This window comes from Pecten maximus, chromosome 10 (assembly GCF_902652985.1).
Source record: "Pecten maximus chromosome 10, xPecMax1.1, whole genome shotgun sequence".
NCBI classification, from domain to species: domain Eukaryota; kingdom Metazoa; phylum Mollusca; class Bivalvia; order Pectinida; family Pectinidae; genus Pecten; species Pecten maximus.
In genome coordinates this window covers 15,839,910-15,863,736 of record NC_047024.1, presented here as the reverse complement: position 1 = coordinate 15,863,736, position 23,827 = coordinate 15,839,910, and the positions used below count along the sequence as shown (strand labels likewise).

Below are 23,827 nucleotides of genomic sequence, written 5' to 3'. Positions count from 1 at the left end.
TATTGCCTGTTGATGTTGTGTAAGTTTTGATACACATCTTCACTAGTCCAATAAACTTTGTAGACAGGCAAATTAAGGTATTTTACTGGTCAAGCTGGACACTAGACTTTCCTTTAGGGTCAATGAATGTAGCAATGGATATCTGGGCCCAGTTGTTCAAACAATGATTAGGCTAATCAATAGTTTAACAATAATTTTAAAATCCTGATAAAATCATTTCTGGTAAAACTAACTTGACAAAATTTTATGAAACTTTAACATTTTTCAGTCTCTTCCTACCTTCCTATTTTAATAAATATACATACACAGATTTTAAAGTAAATGAGAAATGAGATTTTTACTAATCAAGTGATTAAGCTAATCACCTTTTGAACAATGGGCCCTGGAGGCAAAAACAATATCAATGTGAAATTTTTGTTTACCAATATTTTATTACATGTCTATAATATCATTATGAAATAATTAACATGTTATATGTATTCAGTTCAGATGTAATTTTACATTTATTTAAGAAATTGAGAAACATGCTTACATATGTATTTCTCATGTTTTACTATATACAGACATGGACACATTCAATTCCAAGGCCTTTTTAGGGACAGTGATGGCAAGGAGTGATCATTGCCGTTAGGTAAAACTGAGATTATGTAACAATGCAAGTGTACTCAATCCGACTGGCCACTTTGAATATTTTTTTAAATAAAGAATACAAGTATTTTCATTCTAACATCAAAGACACTCTAGGATCTTGATTCAAGGACTTTTCAAGGCTTTCATGCCAAATTCCAAGCCTTTCAAGGCATGACACTGAATTTGAAGGCTATTACAGCAAGGATTAAAATTCCTTTGGGTCAGATGTCCTAATAAACATGTTTACCTTTCCTGGGTGATACACATATATCCTGATAAACTTCCGACATGACGTTTTTTAAATCCGTAATCACCAACACAAATTCTTTACTTGCACATCTGATTAATGTTTCAGAATTCCACACACAAAGCTTTGCTATCCTGTAGAACGACATGATCTACAGTATTTTGAGTTCTCAAATACAGCCATTACAAATCCACCTTCAGAACAGACATGTTTTCTCCATTGAGAGCTGTAATAGTTCACGGCCGACATTTCTTAAACATCCTGATGTTTTTTGAAAGGCTCCATCGACTGGCCTATCGTTACAATAATATATTATAATTTACATTTAAGGATTAACATTTAGTTTTACGACGTCCACTTCTCCGAGTAGCGGGCCGACTTTTATTTGTTGGTTTTTCTTTCGTTAGTGCTGTGATACTGTCTTCTGGCACATTTTCCTGGCTACTTTCCTTGGCCTGGGGCTGCATACCATTCTGTAAAACTGCTGGGGCCTGAAAGTAAACAGATATATATATATATAATTTAGCAATACAAATGACGAAGGAAGACAACTTTTTGACTCGTGCCCTGACCGGGCCTCGAACTCACGATCTACGGCACCCAATCGCCTAGCCAGAAATACCCGCAGCCTATACCGCTGCGCCACATCGGCGTTCTTAAAAAAGAACGTTTCAATGGCGCAGTGATGGTCGGCCTGATACCCTGACATGATCATTGTGGAAGTCGTCTATAAGATGATATGAATACCTGGATCGCAATATATTTACATACATGGATACGAATGAAGAATATTTTGTTTATGGCAAGGTTGATTTGCATGCTTATACATATTACTGTATTTATCCTCAAATATGCTCCCTCCCCTTGAGTAGAAGTTTGGGATATACCACTTTAAGCTTACTATTAAAATCAATGATTCTGTTAAAATAAGAAGTGGACTTATTTGTGGACTGGGACATATTAATGGATATAAATCAGTGAAAATGTATGATTCATGATAGACTATGAAGATCATATTCTAGTAGGCCCATCTGATAACATTTCATATTTCATTTGCAGGATGAGTACTTGTTTTGGATTTTAACTTTGACTTGAGTAAAGAGATACTCTGACTGTACAGAACACAATCTCAGAGGTGAGATACTCTGACTGTACAGAACACAATATCAGAGGTGAGATACTCTGACTGTACAGAACACAATATCAGAGGTGAGATACTCTTGACTGTACAGAACACAATGTCAGAGGTGAGATACTCTGACTGTACAGAACACAATGTCAGAGGTGAGATACTCCGACTGTACAGAACACAATGTCAGAGGTGAGATACTCCGACTGTACAGAACACAATATCAGAGGTGAGATACTCTGACTGTACAGAACACAATATCAGAGGTGAGATACTCTGACTGTACAGAACACAATCTCAGAGGTGAGATACTCTGACTGTACAGAACACAATATCAGAGGTGAGACTGTACAGAACACAATCTCAGAGGTGATGAAGAAAGTTTTCTCCACACATCTCATTATTTCAGTAATGACAACAACAAATGAGACAAATAAATTGTCAAAAACACATGTACAGGTCACGAGATACCTTTGACCTTTGTGGTATGGGTCATACTGAACTTGTAGAGTGCATTTTACACAGTGGAAAAGGAGAAGCAATGATGGGTGATGGAGTGAGGAAGAGGAGGGGGATGAAAATGGATGATGGAGAAGAATGACAAGGAGGGAGCAATGAGGAGGATTATAAGGAAGTGATGAAGAGGTGGAGTGATGAGGATGGAGCAATAAGGAGGTGGAGGGAGTGATGAAGAGGAAAATGATGGAATGATGAGGAGGAAAATGATGGAATGATGAGGAAGTGATGAGGATAATGAGGCAATGATGAGGAGGATAATGAGGGAGTGATGAGGAAGTGATGAGGATAATGAGGCAATGATGAGGAGGATAATGAGGGAGTGATGAGGAAGTGATGGAATAATGAGGATAATGAGGGAATGATGATGAAGCAATGAGGAATGTATAGAGGTGAATCATACAGCGATGAAGAGAAGGATTGAGGAAAGCACAATGAAAAGGATGAAGAAGTAAAAAAACAATGAGGAGGAGGATAACTTATACCAGTCATTAGACAGGGGGATCAATTTAAATGTTAATACTTACTGGAGACTGTACCTTCCACTTTCTTGGTTTTTGAAGACTGAAAAAAGAAAGGCAGCCCAATATAATATATATATATATGTATATGATTTTGTTTATGTCTTGGTACCTATATCATAGATGTAACAATTTGTCTCAGGAGACTTTGAATGTCCTAACCCTTAGTCACAGTTGTATTGTGTCAGGACTTGTGTTTATATATAATTACAATTGTTGAGAATGTCTATGAAGTACACATAACCTATATTGCTGTAATTAGAGTTGTACCTATAATTTTACAGAACTTGATAATTATACATTTCTAATTTGATTGTAGAGAAATGAGAGTTTCCACAAAATAACTTCCCTGCAAAACATCAGCTTTCTGTCACCATCAATATACATGTAGTAAAATGTCTGAACTATAAAATTTGAGATGGACAGAAAGTAGAACAGAAAGACTGATGGAGAGGTACACTACAGTATATACATACAACAAGGCAGGGTCACATATAAAAAGAAGCAGAAAAAAGAAAGAAAAACCGTTTTTAATCTTCAGTAATATACTTACAGTTTGTCAGGTGAGAACATTTCCTCGGCAGCCTTCCCTTTACCGTGTCCTTTGGGAGGGGTCAAAGGTGTCCCTACAACATCAATTTATTACATGGAATTCAACAGTACTTCAATTACTGATAAACCTAAATATAGCTTACATCAATCAATTACATGGAATTCAACAGTACTTCAATTACTGATCAACCTAAATATAGCTTACATCAATCAATTACATTGTAGACTTCAACAGTACTTCAATTACTGATCAACCTAAAAATATAGCTTACATCATACAGAATCAGATCTTATTTTCTAAATAAAATTAAACCTCACAATATTGTTCCTAAGCTGGATTTAACTCAAAAAGAGCACAAATATATAATGAGCAATGGTAAGGAGCTGGGTTAAGAGGTATATTTACCTGTATCATCACTGTATACCTGTATAGGTAAGGAGGTGGGAGACAGGTGATATTTACCTGTATAGGTGAGGAGGTGGGAGACAGGTGATATAGAGGTATATTTACCTGTATAGGTAAGGTGGTGGGACACAGGTGATATAGAGGTATATTTACCTGTATAGGTAAGGAGGTGGGAGACAGGTGATATTGAGGTATATCTACCTGTATAGGTAAGGAGGTGGGAGACAGGTGATATAGAGGTATATCTACCTGTATAGGTAAGGAGGTGGGAGACAGGTGATATAGAGGTATATCTACCTGTATAGGTAAGGAGGTGGGAGACAGGTGATATTGAGGTATATTTACCTGTATAGGTAAGGAGGTGGGAGACAGGTGATATAGAGGTATATTTACCTGTATAGGTAAGGAGGTGGGAGACAGGTGATATAGAGGTATATTTACCTGTATAGGTAAGGAGGTGGGAGACAGGTGATATAGAGGTATATTTACCTGTTTCATCATCCCAGCATACTCTCATAGTAGACAAAGATACTGGGATCGGTGAGGGCGCTATCATTGTCATGTTCTGCTCCATGTTGTGGAATGTGATGTTGCCTAGCACACCTACAAATAATCAAACAAAGAATATAATTTCTGTCTTTGGTCTTGTTTTCTTGTTTGTTCATTATGCATCTCATGTCTGCACATTGTGCGACAGCCAAGGTCAGAAACAAACTTAAAGTTAAATAAGAATTACACTTCATTGTCTCTCGTCTGTCCCGCTCTAAAACAGCCCCCAGTCAGTCTTGCAGGACATCTCTGAACATTCATAAATTTTAATGAGTGAAGGTAAAATCTCTCATTCTTTAAATGTACACAAATCATGTTTTAAAGCATTTTGACAGGTAGCCTTTATCAATTTTCAAAATTTGGTCTTACAAATGCAACAAAAGCTGGATATGATTGACATCTTAATGTCTTTCAGAAATATTCATTGTGTGATATTTTTTCAGCGTGATATTGAATATTCTGCTAATTTGTATTGTACACTGATTCGTTATACAGTAATTTCCCCTATTTACACAACAGGATGATATTACACTTCAAAGTTGGTCCAGTAAACAATTAACTCTTTATTCTTGATCATATTTTGGTAAAAAAAAAGAAAAAAAGAAAAGAAAAAAGGAAGGTTCAGTGATACAAAATATGGTAATTCATTTGCTTTTCTGGTCAGTCTCAAAATTGTTTATACTGCTGGTAGGGACCAAGCAGAAATGACATGTGAAATATGATCTTTAGACTTCCTAATCAATAGTAATTGAAAAGATTGTTTAAATGTGGACATCTGGCAGACCAAGGATGAAGATTGATTTTGACAACCCACACCTGATGATGGTAGGCCATAAACCTTGAAAAGACCTTCCAACATGACGAAGGCTAAAGTGCCTGCTGGAATCCTATATACGTGTGTGTAAAATAAAACATGACGGACTAAAGCTACTAGTGTGCTGACAAAGATTTTCTAAAAAATGAGAGATTGCAAAGCTTACATGTGGCAACCATCACAAAATGCTTACATTTTAATTTATCTGGATATAAGTTCTCCGTGCTATCAAAGTTAGTGTTAGCCACAAGATATACAGTAGGCCCTTGTTAATCTGGATACCTTTGTTACCATTACCGACTAAAACCAAATGGACTATGAATTGTGAGTTATGTCCCTTGGTCTTATAAGACCAAAGCTGTGTCCGTTTTCGTTTTTGAGATCCAAACGGTTAGACCAGTTGGACCAGTGTTGTTTATGAAATAGACGCAACTGGTGATTTTTTATTGTTTTCAGACGAGCCTTGACAAAGACTTCCAAGGCCTCGACAGATATATGTTTGAAATATTACATTTAAAAACTGACGAACAAATTTGTCCAAATAAACGAACAGGCCCTATGTGTAATCATTAAATGGTAATCTGGAAAACTTGTGCTATAGTTTTTGTTTTTCTTGCTGATGTGTTTTGCTTTAATATCTTGAACCTTCACTGCGTGTTAATAATCAATGGTCATATGTGAATATTGACACCAGGCAAACCCTACAGATAAAGGACAAATCTTTTCTGCCTACAATAAATGTTTTAAAGACCAGAGGGATCTTGGCGCCCACCATTGAATGTTCTTTATAGGTTCCATGTCAGATTGATCTTTTCTCTACTTTTCTCTTCTTCTAAGTCTTACTAATCTGTGTAAATTCAGAAGAAGCCTCTAGTACTTTTCAAACAAGGGAAACCTATATATAAAATTTAAGATTTAGGCACCAAGGGGAACCTATATATGGAATTTGAGAAAGATTCCTTCAGTACTTTCTGAGAAATAGCGATAACAAACTTCAATTGTCAAAATCCAAGATGGCTGCCTGTTGGCCATGTTGTTTTCCGATTGGTCTCAAAATGCAATATGCATAACTAGGCACCAAGGGGAACCTCCATATGAATTTCAGGAAGATCCCTTCAATACTTTCTTAGAAATAGCGATAACAAACTTCAATTGTCAAAATCCAAGATGGCTGCCTGTCGGCCATGTTGTTTTCCGATTCGTCTCAAAATGCAATATGCATAACTAGACACCTAGGGGAACCTACATATGAAATTTCAGGAAGATCCCTTCATCAGTTTCTTAGAAATAGCGATAACAAACTTCAATTGTCAAAATCCAAGATGGCTGCCTGTCGGCCATGTTGTTTTCCAATTAGTCTCAAAATGCAATATGCATAACTAAGCATCAAGAGGAACCTACATATGAAATTTGAGAAAGATCCTTTCAGTACTTTCTGAGAAATAGTGATAACAAACTTCAATTGTCAAAATCCAAGATGGCTGCCTGTCGGCCATGTTGTTTTCCGATTGGTCTCAAAATGTAATATGCATAACTAGGCACCAAGAGGAACCTACATATGAAATTTGAGAAAGATCTCTTCAGTGCTTTCTGAGAATTAGCGATAACAAACTTCAATTGTCGAAATCCAAGATGGCTGCCTGTCGGCCATGTTGTTTTCCGATTGGTCTCAAAATGCAATATGCATAACTAGGCACCAAGAGGAACCTACATATGAAATTTCATAAAGATCCCTTCAGTGCTTTTTGAGAAATAGCGATAACAAACTTCAATTGTCGAAATCCAAGATGGCTGCCTGTCGGCCATGTTGTTTTCCGATTGGTCTCAAAATGCAATATGCATAACTAGGCACCAAGAGGAACCTACATATGAAATTTCATAAAGATCCCTTCAGTGCTTTTTGAGAAATAGCGATAACAAACTTCAATTGTCAAAATCCAAGATGGCTGCCTGTCGGCCATTTTGTGTTCCGATTGGTCTCAAAATGCAATATGCATAACTAGGCACCAAGAGGAACCTACATATGAAATTTCATAAAGATCCCTTCAGTGCTTTTTGAGAAATAGCGATAACAAACTTCAATTGTCAAAATCCAAGATGGCTGCCTGTCGGCCATTTTGTGTTCCGATTGGTCTCAAAATGCAATATGCATAACTAGGCACCAAGGGGAACCTACATATGAAATTTCAGAAAGATCCCTTCAGTACTTTCTGAGGATTAGCGATAACAAGAATTGTTTACGGACGGAGGGACGGACGGACGGAGGGACGGACGGACGGACGGACGGACGACGGACCACGGACGCAGGGCGATTTGAATAGCCCACCATCTGATGATGGTGGGCTAATAAAACAAAACAACCATACCAGCCCTCATTAAACTTAGTACCAGTGACCTTGACCTAAAATCCCTAAAACTCAGGGTTGTCCCGAGATATTATAGTCCTTTATCATTGTGTGAAGTTTGATTAAAATCTCTCAAGGAATGAAGCTACTGGAGTGCTGACAAAACTTCGACATTACATACAGGATGGACGGAGAGAGACTTACAGTCCTGCAGTTTCACAGGAAGGGGACTACTTGGAAAAACAGTATTTTCTGTACAAAAGACAACTCCATACCATAATGTGATAATGTTGAAAATAAGCAGACTATGTCTATTGTTGAATGAAAATGTGTAAAAAGAAGAAATGGACGTAAAAAGCTTGCAATAAAATTCTGATTATTTTCATGCAGATACAGTTTTATCTGTCGTAACGCAGCAATCAGCAGAATATATACATATTCAAGCTTGGCACGGAAATCTTACCTTTGGGAGAATTATCTGATTGTTATGAAAAATATTTGATAAAAACATATTTATACAATGTAAAAATGTCAGAAATATGTAATGACATTTAATATATCCGGTGAAATAAAAAATAAATTCAAAATTCATTTAATGTATTTAAACTTAAAAGAAAAAAATTTGAATTCTGAAGTTTTAAAAATATATTATTTAATCAAATTTAAATAAAACATGAATAACTTAAATTTAGAAACATAAAAGTGTGCACATTGTTATTAACTATTTAATTTCATTAAGAAAGTATAATCTCGCATCAAAGCATACTGAACGAGAATTGACATCGGTCCTATACGTACCTGATGGAGTACTGATAGCTCTGTTTTTCAGAGTAGGGTGTCGTGGTGTAAGCTTCCCACTTCTCTCCTCCGTCACCTGTGATACAAAATTAATGTCATCAGTAAAGTGTCCACCGTCACCTGTGATACAAAATTAATGTCATCAGTAAAGTGTCCTCCGTCACCTGTGATACAAATTAATGTCATCAGTAAAGTGTCCTCCGTCACCTGTGATACAAATTAATGTTATCAGTGTCCTCCGTCACCTGTGATACAAAATTAATGTTATCAGTAAAGTGTCCTCCGTCACCTGTGATACAAATTAATGTTATCAGTAAAGTGTCCTCCGTCACCTGTGATACAAAATTAATGTTATCAGTTAAGTCAGGAATCACTTTTAATAGCTATGATTGACCATCACAATTCCTTAAAAGATCAATGATCGAGTGTTGATTTACTATAAATAGAAATGGAAGTATTTACAAAAACTTTCTGACACCAAAGTCAGGAAGTGTCGGAGAAGAAATTTATTTCTATTTTAAATATTATAATAATGTATTTGGTGTAAATTGATCAGTTATTCTGTGTGTTTATCTACTTTCAAGTCTGTCGTAAAACTAAATTGTCAGATTATTTTTTTAAGTAAATTGTTCTTTGACCTTTGCAGGATTATGAACAATCAGGGATACATGTTGTATACATAAAACTAGTATGATATTAACAGATTCACTACTGCTTCACAAAGCATTTCAATCATGAAAGTGGAAAATTGAAATTTACTCAAAACAATAATCCTTCATACCAGATCTAAACGGTGATTCTTGAGAGTTTTATCCACAAAATTAAAATTCTGTGGGCTGCTTTTCAGACACCAAACGGACAAAGAAATTCAACTGTTGTTGATTTCCAATTATGACTACTAGGAATATGATAAGTATGAGACTACTTATGATATAAGATAGTATCTGAAATTGACTTCAATGACTCTTTAACACTGCACTCTGAACACTTTGATTTTTTTACATCAAGCTATGCATGTTTCTGACCTCAGGGGTCGCTTCCTCATCTTCATCCATTAGATCACATCTGATCTGGACCCTGCATCTTCTGCTGTTGGACTCTGGAGCTTCAGAGTCTTTGCTTCCACCACTGGCCGGTGACTTTGTGCCCCGGGCTGGGGTATTTACACCTGTGTTTGGGGTGTTTCCACCTCTGGCTGGGGACTTTGTGCCCCGGGCTGGGGTATTTACACCTGTGTTTGGGGTGTTTCCACCTCTGGCCGGTGACTTTGTGCCCCGGGCTGGGGTATTTACACCTCTGTTTGGGGTGCTTCCACCTCTGGCTGGGGACTTGGACAGGCTCTTCTGGTGCTGGTTTAATACTTCAACCATTTGTCGGGCACAATTCTTGATAGCAATGGTTGACAGAGAAGTTTCTTTTCTGGGAAAAAATGGAAGTGCATTGATTAGAAGTTGTGCAGTGTACCTTACAAATTGTATACTTGCTAGGAAAGGAAGTGTTATTAAGACACCATACAGAATTGTAAGACAGGATATTTGACACTTCCCATGTCCTACAGAACCTCAACACACAAGTGTCATATCTAAACACGACATAACACAAGGGACATAACTCAAAGGAAAAAATCTGTAAAATAAGACTTAGAACAGCCTTTAGTCCATCAACAGACTATCTAGTTAAAGTAAGACTTAGAACAGCCTTTAGTCCATCAACAGACTATCTAGTTAAAGTAAGACTTAGAACAGCCTTTAGTCTATCAACAGACTATCTAGTTAAAGTAAGACTTAGAACAGCCTTTAGTCTATCAACAGACTATCTAGTACCTTATAAACTTCATATGAAGTTGTCTAGAGAGTCTCTAAGAATATTAAAAGTGCATACAATATAATGTTTAATACTTAGGGACAAGAACAAGAGGCCCATGGGCCTTACTTAGCGGTCACAGATATATGTATACTGACAGAAGGTGTTTTGTTTTTAAACTAATATTCAAAACATCTCACCCCTGTCAACTTGAAAGTAGATCAAGATTTATTCATAGTAACTAGGACACTGGCAGGTCTGTCTGTCTGGTTGCTATATTTTCCCCAATAATCATCAGGAAGCCACCTACCCAAGAATATACAAAACATATGTACGATGATGTGATGCTTCTTTTCACCTAAATATTTGCTGGGTTGGTTTGGTTTATTTTGTTTAACGTCCTATTAACAGCTAAGGTCATTTGAGGACGGCCTCCCGTGCGTGCGACATGCATGCGCGTGGTGAGTGCGTATGTGTGTTTTGGGAGGCTGCGGTATGTTCGTGTTAAGTCTCCTTGTGATAGGCCGGAACTTTTGCCGATTTATAGTGCTACCTCACTGAAGCATACTGCCGAAGACACCCAGCAGCACACCCCACCCGGTCACATTATACTGACAACAGGCGAACCAGTCGTCCCACTCCAAATATGCTGAGCGCTAAGCAGGAGTAGCAACTACCATTTTTAAAGACTCTGGTATGTCTCGGCTAGGAGACAGAACCCAAAGCCTTCCTCACAGGGGCGAACGCTCAACTTAATGCCAAAAGTGAGGCATTGTCAAGGGAGACATTAGGAAGAAGAAAATTGTTCAGAAAGAAGAGAAAAGATAAGATCCCAAATTTAGTCGCCTCTTACGATCATGCAATGGGGGCAGCAGGTACAATTCTTAAGCTCTACCTGCAGGGCAGTCTTTGCTGGGCTAAAATAAATGTAAACACTAATATCATACTCCTTTGTAAGCTTCAAATTGTTTAATCTGAAATTTAACACCACACCCCACTAACAACCAGGGTTAGTGTCAGAGATCAAATTTGCCTTTGAACCCAAATGACCTTGAACTTTGACCCAGTGATCTTGATCTTTGACCAGTTGAATACTTGTTTAATTCTGACCAACTTGACCTTGACATTTGGTTTGTTTACTCCTTGTTTAATTCCAGCACGCTTTGCTTCATACTTTCAAAATACATAAAAATACAAGAGGCCCATGGGGCCTGTATCGCTCACCTGGTTGGATTCAGCCAAATGTCAAAATAATGTTCATAATCAATTTGTTTTATTTGTTAATCTCTAACAATGCTATATATGGTTAAAGTGTGGGAATCCAAACTGCTTTAAAGATTAATGAAGTCCAGACTCTTTAAGGTCTGAGAGACCTCAAGATTTGCTTTTAGAACATCCATTCATCACTTTATGACTAGTAGCGATTTAAAGGAATTACCTCTATATCCCCTATTGGGCCCCGCCCTTTTGGCCCCTTTGTGGTCAGAGTCACCATTTATGCAAAATCTGTTCCCCTTCCCCAAAGGATCTTTCTGACAAAATTGGGTTCAAATGCGTTCATAACTTTATGACTAGTAGCGATTTAAAGGAATTACCTCTATTTCCCCTATTGGGCCCGCCCTTTTGGCCCCTCGGGGGTCAGAGTCACCATTAATGCAAAATCTGTTCCCCTTCCCCCAAGGATCTTTCTGACAAAATTGGGTTCAAATCCATTCATAACTTTATGACAAGTAGCGATTTAAAGGAATTACCTCTATTTCCCCTATTGGGCCCCGCCCTTTTGGACCCTCGGGGGTCAGAGTCACCATTTATGCAAAATCTGTTCCCTTTCTGCCAAGGATGTTTCTTGCCAAATTTGGTCAAAATCCAATAAGAACTTTTGACTAGTAGGGATTTGAAGCAAATGTTGACGGATGACGGACGGACACTGCGCCATGACATAAGCTCACCGGACCTTCGGTCCAGGTGAGCTAATAAAATGTTTAACATTGAAAAGATACAAAATTTGACCTTGAACTTTGGGCCTGATGTCCTTGACCTTTGACCTCAGCATCTATTTTTGTCAAACAGATTAATACATTTGACCCCCTGTGGCCTAGAAAGTAGGTCAAGATCATTCATTCGAATAAACTTAGTAATCATTCATTCCAGCTTACTACTACCCCAATATCATTACCTAAGGCCTCTTGGTTATTGAGGAAAGGTTGAGTATGAATTGTTTAAGGACACACGACAGGTGATAGACAAACGGCAATAGGTCACCTGAGACTAGTATGTGACTTAAAAAGCTTGTTAACCTGTTTGTAGCAGGCCTCTGGACAGACCGCGGGGGTGTTGATGTGGGCGATGCTCCTGGTGTGGTTGGCTGACCAGGGGATCCTACCCTGGGGGTGGCAGGGTTGGCCGTGCCTGGACTCTGGGGACGAGGAGAAGCCTGCATGGATGGCACTGGAGTGGAGCCTGGAACAGTCTTGGAGGGAGTGACACCTTTGGACGTAGAATCCCGTCGTCTCGCCACAGGAGTACCCTGTAAAATTACTGGTCAGTCTAAATCTCTCCCTAACATGTTGTTGTTCTATAACTGTAGTAGGGGACATAATTGGAGCATTAAGGTCTCCATTTATTTGGATAAACTTTACCATCTTAATTAAATCATTTTGTAACTTTCACATCTTATTATTGTCTTATCTTAAGTAATCGTCTTAGATTCAAGGATGAAATATTTTCTTTTCCAAAATCTCTAGTTGGAGTCTAACATTTTCTACGTTTTTAAGTTTTAATTAGTTAGTAAATTACCAAATATCATGACACTACAGTCAAGTAAATATTTTCACACATTTTATTCTCTGACCTTTACAATGGTTTATGGTTGCTCAATTCTTCATTTCAAGATGCAACTGCTCAAATCCTTGCTGAGAAATATTTATAAAAAAAAAGTTTATTGCCTTCAGAAAGCAACTGAAGAAATATCATGAGTCTTGCCTCACAGGGTCCTACATAGTGTTGTAAACAGCTTGTGTAGTACCGAAAATGTTTACCTGTATATCAGGGCCGGTATTCTTGTTCTCCTCTCTGGTCTGCTCTTGCTGCTCAAACTTCCTACGATCAAACTCGATCTCACTCGCCAACTGCTTGTCAGCTGACAAAATTTCTACAATTATACATACGCACAGTTCATAAATAAATCTTACATATAAGAGGTTCAAGGTGCCTACATTGCACACCTATATATTTCAGTGATCATGGGAAAACACTAATACAGTGGACCCTCGATAATCCGAACACCTTCGTTCCCAGTCCAAACCGTCCGGATTACGAGTTTTCCAGACTGCCGAATTTCGTGTACCAGGTCAAAAAAATTGTCGTGTAAGAGTTATCTCCCTTGATTATATACAATCCGGGACGTTTCATAAACACGTCAGACTTGTCAGACTTTTTAACAATAAATATACTTATGTTTCTGATATGATTCTTGTGTTGTTTTGTAGAAAGTAAAAAATAAACTATGTTTTTAAAAGAACATGTAAAGTGAAAGTCGTTTTATTTATAGCGGGCATATGTGACCTACAACCAACACATATGTGTCATGTCCCGGAGGTTCACAAACAAGTAGAAATTACAAACGTTAAATACCTTAAATAAAATACCCGGATTTTATAACTTACCGTCAGTCCATGTTTTTTTTATGATTTTTACGTACCAGAAACCCCAAGCTATCTATTTAAAAGTACGCGACACCAGCGAGAACTACCCAAGATGTCCGATAATTATTAAACCCGTATTCACTTAACAATGTGACGCTTAGTTAAGTATCAGACGACTATTGACTAATTTGTGTGTAATCAACCCAGTTCTTGTGATCACTGCTTAATACTGTAAATGTGTATGTAATTAATAACATGCATCTTTCAATGAGTCGTCGTTTCACGTAACGGTGTTACAAAGCCGATATCCGTGTTTACCCAATAAAAGTGTTAATGATGTTAATTACCGATCATAAATTTATTACATGTATTTGAGATTGATTAATTATCGTATCACGTACTGTATGTTTGTGCATAAATTCTGTAACATTTAGGTTGTAGAGAAAAAGCAATGTACCGTTATAAAAACAAAAGCTACACATTGTAACACAGGTAAACACCCGGGGCTATGACCTGGCAGCGGTCTCTATGACTACGCACAGTATCAAGCGATAGTCTGTACAGGTGTCGACACGGGTGACTTGCCCCGACATTTTTTTCTCCTCGTGGAGAAAAATCGTCCGGATTATTGAGGGAAATTTACTAATGAAAAGTACGTTCCGTTCCCAAAATGGGCTTCCGGAATCGGAATCCGAATTTCCGGACTGGTGAGTACAAATAACGTTACGGAAATCCGTTCCCGTGCATTTCCGTCCGGACTGTGAGTTTTCCGGACTATCGGCGTCCGGATTATCGCGGGTCCACTGTAATTCATTAAAAGAAATAACATCTATCCACTCTATCTCCCCTCTGGGGTCAGAGTCACAATTTATGCAAAATGTATTCCCTTCCCTCCAAGATGTCCTTGACCAGATTTGGTAAAAATCCATTCAGTCCTTTATGGCAGGTGGCGAATTAAATGAAAAGTATACATAGCTTATCATTAAAAAAGGCCAAATGGACCTGCACTGCTTGCCTTACATAAACAACAGTTTGAAGCATTAAGTCAAGCTATGTAGTACTGACCTTTGACCTCATTTTTGAAGTCCTTCATGAGTTCAATGAGGTATGCCACAATATCTTGCTGGAGTGGTGATCGCTTCTGCTCTAACTGTGGACAGAGAGCTAATAATAAATCATCTCAATTCAATGTTTAATTAAAAATCATCAACCATCCCTCGATTTCGCTACAACAGGCCCAGAGGGCCTTCATCACTCATTTAAATACTTCAAAATTTATTCTCCTGTGCCCAATAATATTCTAAACTAAATTACATCAAAATCTATTAAGGTGTTCAGGACTAGTAATGATTTAAAGGAAATGTTGACAGATGACAGACACTGCACATTGGAATAAACTTACTTGTCCTTCAGACAACTTGCAATGTATCCAAGGGAGACAACCACGGGCTTTATAGGACACTTACCATGTGTTTAAGGGGAGATAACTAAAGGGTTTATAGGACACTTACCATGTGTTTAAGTGGGGGATAACTACAGGGTTTATATGACACTTACCATGTGTGTAAGGGAGATAACCACAGGGTTTATAGGACACTTACCATGTGTTTAAGGGGAGAAAACTACAGGGTTTATATGACACTTACCATGTGTTTAAGGGGAGATAACTACAGGGTTTATATGACACTTACCATGTGTGTAAGGGAGATAACCACAGGGTTTATAGGACACTTACCATGTGATTAAGGGGAGATAACTACAGGGTTTATAGGACACTTACCATGTGTTTAAGGGGAGAAAACTACAGGGTTTATATGACACTTACCATGTGTTTAAGGGAGATAACTACAGGGTTTATATGACACTTACCATGTGTTTAAGGGGAGATAACTACAGGGTTTATAGGACACTTACCATGTGTGTAAGGGAGATAACCACAGGGTTTATAGGACACTTACCATGTGTGTAAGGGAGATAACTACAGGGTTTATAGGACACTTACCATGTATCTAAGGGAGACAACTACAGGGTTTATAGGACACTTACCATGTATCTAAGGGAGATAACTACAGGGTTTATAGGACACTTACCATGTGTTTAAGGGGAGATAACTACAGGGTTTATAGGACACTTACCATGTGTGTAAGGGAGATAACCACAGGGTTTATAGGACACTTACCATGTGATTAAGGGGAGATAACTACAGGGTTTATAGGACACTTACCATGTGTTTAAGGGGAGAAAACTACAGGGTTTATATGACACTTACCATGTGTTTAAGGGAGATAACTACAGGAATGACATGCTCGATCACATTTTTTTTCAACACCTATAAATGAACAAAAGAGATAACATCATTAACAGAAAGGTCATACAGTAAATATAGATATTAGGAGCATTGCTATTCTGTGCAATACCGTGTGGTATATATGATACATATCAGCTAATACTGTTTCCATGAAACATCCATTTTTTGCATGTTTTGGTGAAATTTACAAACAGCTTTACAAATTACATGACAACAGCAAGTCCAATGGTTTGCCATGATACATACTAAAAATTCATCAAGATACCTCTGGTAAATTGCACCATAGCAGGAATTTGTAGGCCTATGAAATATCACTGTTTCGACTGGATTTGCTGTTTAGATGCCCCTTAACAGTATTTATTTTTAGTACATTTCTGACTGACTTTTGACACTATCATCTACTTGTGTTTGCCTTCTTGTGTAAGCATGGAGCTGATGATTCTGATTTTATAGTGCTACCTCACTGAATCATACTGCTGTAGGCACCCTGCAAGATACCACACCAGGTTACATTATACTGACAATGGGAGAACCAGTCATCACTCCTTATATGCTGAGCGCTAAGCAGGAGTAGCAACTACTATTGTTATAGACTATGGTATGTCTCAGCCAGGGGACAGAACCCAAAGCCTTCCTCACAGGGGCGAATGCTCAACTGAAGACCAATGGACAGAACCCAAAGCCTTCCTCACAGGGGCAAATGCTCAACTGAAGACCAATGGACAGAACCCAAAGCCTTCCTCACAGGGGCGAATGCTCAACTGAAGACCAATGGACAGAACCCAAAGCCTTCCTCACAGGGGCGAATGCTCAACTGAAGACCAATGGACAGAACCCAAAGCCTTCCTCACAGGGGCGAATGCTCAACTGAAGACCAATGGACAGAACCCAAAGCCTTCCTCACAGGGGCGAATGCTCAACTGAAGACCAATGGACAGAACCCAAAGCCTTCCTCACAGGGGCGATTGCTCAACTGAAGACCAATGGACAGAACCCAAAGCCTTCCTCACAGGGGCGAATGCTCAACTGAAGACCAATGGACAGAACCCAAAGCCTTCCTCACAGGGACCAACGCTCAACTGAAGACCAGGGGACAGAACCCAAAGCCTTCCTCACAGGGGCGAATGCTCAACTGAAGACCAATGGACAGAACCCAAAGCCTTCCTCACAGGGGCGAATGCTCAACTGAAAACCAATGGACAGAACCCAAAGCCTTCCTCACAGGGACGAACGCTCAACTGAAGACCAGGGGACAGAACCCAAAGCCTTCCTCACAGGGACGAATGCTCAACTGAAGACCAATGGACAGAACCCAAAGCCTTCCTCACAGGGACGAATGCTCAACTGAAGACCAGGGGACAGAACCCAAAGCCTTCCTCACAGGGGCGAATGCTCAAATAAACGCCAAAAGTGAGGCAGTGTCAATGGGGGACATTAGAAAGAAGAAATTTGACGAGAAAGAAGAGAAAAGATAACATCCAAAATTAAGTCGCCTTTCACAATCGATGGGGGGAACAGGTAGAATTCTTACACCCTATCTACAGGGCAGTCCCCATGGAGTAGATACTGTCCTCAATTAATGTAGCTGATGAATTATCTACAGGGCAGTCCCCATGGAGTAGATACTGTCCTCAATTAATGTAGCTGATGAATTATCTACAGAGCAGTCCCCATGGAGTAGATACTGTCCTCAATTAATGTAGCTGATGAATTATCTTAAAGCTGACAAAGCTAAAAACTTTTGCTTCGAAATAAAAAAACAAACATAATTTTTGAAATGGTTTGATGATGTTCCCCGTTATAAATATACATCTTGCGGTCACCGTTTCCAAGGAAGGGGCGGACATTTTAGTTGAAGTCTGCTTGGATTTGAGATTGGGGATCTGTGCCTATAAAAGCGTGCACGCACCTGAGACTGACTATCATTTCAATTTTTTTTTTTTTTTTTAAATTACAAAACGAAAGCTTTTTATCAGCTTTAAAGTTGTCTGTTAGTATTTAGGATGTTGTCCTTACATACCTGTGTTATCACTGTCTTCTTTGCGGTTGCCATGACAACTGCAGCCATTTCTTGTTCATCAGTGGCATCTTCCCTGGTCTCCTTGAGTGACGAAAGCTTGATTTCCTTTAAGAAAAAGAAAACAAAAAAATGCAGATATGGTCGACTTTGATGCAAACAATATGGTACCTAATCCTGAATACCATGTCATACAGGATCTGTGAAAACTTCTCTAGCAAAAATTTGGACTGACCATTGTGAGGCAGGGTTAAAAAATATTGAAATCAAAGCTGACCTTGATCTCTCCTACCTTACTGACTAATATTACAGGGCTGAGTTGTTCAAAAAGTGATTAGCTTAATCACTTTATTAGTGCAAATCTAATTTCTCTGTTACGTCAAAACCTGAGTGTATATATTCCTTAAAATTTGCAGATAAGAAGAAACCGACAAGTGTTACAGTTTCATAAAATTTTGTCAAGTTACATTTACCAGAAAGGATTTGATCAGAGTTTTAAAATTGTTGCTAAACTGTGATTAGCCTAATCATCTTTTGAACTGGCTCCAGATCTCACCTACCTTACTGGCTAATATTACCAGATCTCCCCTACCTTACTGACTAATATTACCAGTTCTCACCTACCTTACTGACTAATATTACCAGATCTCCCTACCTTACTGGCTAATATCACCAGATCTCCCCTACCTTACTGACTAATATTACCAGTTCTCCCCTACCTTACTGACTAATATTACCAGATCTCCCTACCTTACTGGCTAATATTACCAGTTCTCCCCTACCTTACTGACTAATATTACCAGTTCTCCCCTACCTTACTGACTAATATTACCAGATCTCCCTACCTTACTGGCTAATATCACCAGATCTCACCTACCTTACTGACCACTATTACCAGATCTCCCCTACCTTACTGAATAATATCACCAGATCTCCCCTACCTTACTGGCTAATATTACCAGATCTCCCCTACCTTACTGACTAATATCACCAGATCTCCCTACCTTACTGGCTAATATTGCCAGAGAATCCTGAAGACAGGCACTGCCCTCATCCAAAGGGATGATGCCATCCACTATACCTCCTAGAATCTGAAAGCAGGAAAAAATTTAAAAGATTTAGTTATCAATATCCTCTGCTAAAGAAACAAGGATGGATAGTATTGCAACAACAATACAAAGTCCGCTGCCTGAACCAGGAGTGCACCTATTTATTTCCCATTTTTTAAACTACGTTTTATACGGATCATGTATACCACGTTTCGTCAAAATCGGAGAAGTACTTAGAAGGAGTTGTCCGGACAAGCCTCAACCAATGAGAAGCCGGTGGCCATTTTGAAAACTGGTTTTTCGGAGAGAAAAAAATGTGGGATGCACAACTACATGTTATACTGATCATGCATACCAAGTTTAGTTAAAATCGGAGTAGTACTTTAGGAGGAGTTGTCCGGACAAGCCTCAACCAATGAGAAGCCGGTGGCCATTTTGAAAACTGGTTTTTCGGAGAGAAAAAAATGTGGGATGCACAACTACATGTTATACTGATCATGCATACCAAGTTTAGTTAAAATCGGAGTAGTACTTTAGGAGGAGTTGTCCGGACAAGCCTCAACCAATGAGAAGCCGGTGGCCATTTTGAAAACTGGTTTTTCGGAGAGAAAAAAATGTGGGATGCACAACTACATGTTATACTGATCATGCATACCAAGTTTAGTTAAAATCGGAGTAGTACTTTAGAAGGAGTTATCCGGACAACTATTGTGTGACAGACAGACAGACGGACAGACAGACGGAGGGTAAACATATAGTCCCCCCGTTTTTCAAAAGACAGGGGACTAACTAAATCTTCCCATACATATATGAATTTACAAAATGTAGTTGTTTGTATTAAGTTTCAGATTCAGGATTTTAATGATTAGTTTCCATGGTTACATGAAACTGATGAAAAATGTTATGCATCAGAATTAGTAGTTGGACAGACCCTTGGAGCTCAATTTAATAACCCCAACAAATGTCTTTTTCAGGAGATAAAATAGTGAGTGGGTGTCAGAGAAGGTTCCCCTTCACCCTAAATCTGTAAAATGGTTCCTGAAATAACTTTAACAAATGCTTAAAAGTTTATAAGTGGTCTAGTGTGACCATTGACTGTTAACTTGACCTTTGAACCCCAAATCACAATAAGTCACAAGTTAAGGTAAGGAGTAGTTGTAGTCAATAAGAATCGTGTAATGAACGAGAAAGCTACCTCCTGTACGATCTTGTCTGTAAGTTGGAATCTATGATGGTCCGTCATGTGCTCCAACATGAACAGGTACAACTTCTGTCGTTTACTGTAAGACAAGGGGAAATAATCACTGGGGTATTTACTGTTGGGAAGTAACAGCTACAAATTTAACTGAATTTCTAGAAGTGTTTTGAACAATTATCAAATCATTTAACTATCTTAAATCAATACCATTGATTCATATAAAAGATTGATACCCAAGTAAAAAAAAAAAATGCTTTCTGTATAAATATTACAATAGCGCAAACAGAAGTATGATTGCGAACAGACTATGCGCAAATTTCTTAATTTTATTCAGAATTTATAGTGTACCATGTCTCCATTCCCGATATCTCCCCCTAAGACACAAACGTGATGTTAGAAATACCTGAAATTGTCTTTGCCTGCAAGTGAAAACTTTACTTTGTCTCTGTCACTTTGGTGAAATTTGTTGTAAGCTGTGAAAGATGAACACAAAAGTTAATCAAACAGATCATTCTATAACAGATAAACAATGTATTAACTAGTCCATACCATTAAATGTCATTTAAGAAAGATACATTCTGAGAAAAAGCGTTAACAATCTTCAATTGTCAAAAACTCAAAAATGGCAATCTGTCGGCCATTTTGTTTTCTGAGAAGTCTTTATAAGTATTGATCATGCACCACTAGGAACCAAGGGCTAAGGAATACACATGTACAATTTGAGAAGACAATTTTGATAGCATGATGGTGGGCTAACAATGGCAGACCTTGGTCTGTTTCAAAGTAATATTTTTGTCTATTTTTTTTTTTATTTCAGAAAAGATTTTATGAATTTATATCAACAGAAGATTGTACAATAGCATTTTAACAAATTCAAGAGGCCCATGGGCCTAAACGGTCATCTTACAAAGACTTAGAGTAGGGACACACCCCTCCATCCCAAGAAGTCAAACCAGACTAAAACTGTGTTGTTTAGGACCAAATTTTGTTGTAATCCATTTTGGCATTAAGGAAGAGTAGAATTTTAGAATAAAATTTCAGCTGAATTCTTGTTTTGGGCCCACAGCCTATAGCCGCTCTATCTCCATGGGTCCAACCAGCCTCATTTATATAAATCATGACTGCCCTTCCTCAATGTTTCAGAAGAAATTTGGTTGTAATCCATTAAGTCATTAAGGAGGGATCTTGGCGCCCACCATTGAATGATCTTTATAGGTTCCATGTCAGATTGATCTCTCTATTTTTCCCTTTCTCTTACTAATCTGTGTAAATTGAGAAACATCCCTCCAGTACTTTTCAAACAAGGGGAATCTATATGAAATTTGAGATTTAGCGATAATGGCTGTCTGTCGGCCATGTTGCTTTCAGATTGGTCCCAAAATGAAATGCGAGGGACCAAGGGAAACCTACATATGAAATTTTAGAAAAGTCCCTTCAGTACCTTCTGTAAAATAGCGATAACAAACTTCAATTGTCAAAATCCAAGATGGCTGCCTGTCAGCCATGTTGTTTTCAGATTGGTTCCAAAATGCCAATATGCATAACTAGGGACCAAGGGGAACCTACATGTCAAATTTTAGAAAGATCCCTTCAGTACTTTCTGAGAAATAGCGATAACAAACTTCAATTGTCAAAATCCAAGATGGCTGCCTGTCGGCCATGTTGTTTTCCGATTGGTCTCAAAATGCAATATGCATAACTAGGCACCAAGAAGAACCGACATAAGACATTTGAGAAAGATCCCATCTGATGATGGTGGGCTAAAAAAAGGAGGACAGCTTTTAAAATAAAGATTTCAGCCAAGTTCTCCTTTTGGGGCCCTGCTCCTCAGTCTCCGGCGATGGACCAGCATTATTTATATAAATCATTATTGCACTCCCAAAATGATGGCCCTTATGGCCATACCGACGGACAGATGGATGGACAGACGGACAGACAGGGTTATATAATAAATACAAACCTCCATGGCCCTGGTATGCATTGAAGTGAAAGATACATTCCATAAAATGGTGGAAAAACATGGAGGGGTGTCTCTGGAACAACATGTGGATTAGGCAGAACTCCGCTGTAATGTAAATAGGATCAGAATGAAAAACATGGAGGGGTGTTTCTGGAACAGACAGAACTCCGCTGTAATGTAAATAGGACCGGAATGAAAAACATGGAGGGGTGTCTCTGGAACAGACAGAACTCTGCTGTAATGTAAATAGGACCGGAATGAAAAACATGGAGGGGTGTCTCTGGAACAGACAGAACTCTGCTGTAATGTAAATAGGACCGGAATGAAAAACATGGAGGGGTGTTTCTGGAACAGACAGAACTCTGCTGTAATGTAAATAGGACCGGAATGAAAAACATGGAGGGGTGTCTCTGGAACAGACAGAACTCTGCTGTAATGTAAATAGGACCGGAATGAAAAACATGGAGGGGTGTCTCTGGAACAGACAGAACTCCGCTGTAATGTAAATAGGACCGGAATGAAAAACATGGAGGGGTGTCTCTGGAACAGACAGAACTCCGCTGTAATGTAAATAGGACCGGAATGAAAAACATGGAGGGGTGTCTCTGGAACAGACAGAACTCCGCTGTAATGTAAATAGGACCGGTATGAAAAACATGGAGGGGTGTCGCTGGAACAGACAGAACTCCGCTGTAATGTAAATAGGACCGGAATGAAAAACATGGAGGGGTGTCTCTGGAACAGACAGAACTCCGCTGTAATGTAAATAGGACCGGAATGAAAAACATGGAGGGGTGTCTCTGGAACAGACAGAACTCCGCTGTAATGTAAATAGGATCAGAATGAAAAACATGGACGGGTGTCTCTGGAACAGACAGAACTACGCTGTAATGTAAATAGGATCAGAATGAAAAACATGGACGGGTGTCTCTTGGACAACATGTGAATTAGACAGAACTCTGCTGTCATGTGATTAGGACCAAAACTAAAGACAGAGTCGCAGGGATCCATTTATACAGACAAGCCATTTTTGTCAAATTTCAAGGTCTGCATATTTTTAATCAGTGAACAACTCTCTTCCAACCAATCAAACTGTTTGGACAACATTAAATAAAAACTGCCCTGATGAAGGTCTTCAAAACGTTTGATTTGTATAAAACTGTCACTAGGTTAGAAACACATTTCCATGACTAAGATTTTTAGATCACAGCACAGTATTACAAAATAGAGAATTAAGTATTGTCCTTACCAAAATCAGCGATCTTATCACACTCATCTAGCAGAGTGGTGATGAAACGAAAGAACAGGATCCCCTTCCATTTTATAAAATCTTCCTGCAAA

General features: G+C 38.6%; 1 protein-coding gene across 1 annotated transcript in view; it reads right to left on the bottom strand.

The window, feature by feature from the left end:
* Positions 1–479: 479 nt before the first annotated feature.
* Positions 480–23,827, bottom strand: part of LOC117335520 (condensin-2 complex subunit D3-like) — a 59,976-nt gene continuing 36,628 nt past the window's right edge. Inside the window, 17 exon segments of the mRNA XM_033895559.1 lie at positions 480–1,368; positions 3,050–3,086; positions 3,597–3,669; positions 4,491–4,604; positions 8,173–8,187; positions 8,508–8,583; positions 9,533–9,926; positions 12,608–12,837; positions 13,349–13,461; positions 15,020–15,104; positions 16,224–16,283; positions 18,283–18,387; positions 19,284–19,370; positions 20,524–20,608; positions 20,930–20,999; positions 22,487–22,591; positions 23,736–23,820. Coding sequence (XP_033751450.1) covers positions 1,210–1,368; positions 3,050–3,086; positions 3,597–3,669; positions 4,491–4,604; positions 8,173–8,187; positions 8,508–8,583; positions 9,533–9,926; positions 12,608–12,837; positions 13,349–13,461; positions 15,020–15,104; positions 16,224–16,283; positions 18,283–18,387; positions 19,284–19,370; positions 20,524–20,608; positions 20,930–20,999; positions 22,487–22,591; positions 23,736–23,820 — 1,893 coding nt within the window. The 3' untranslated portion in view covers positions 480–1,209.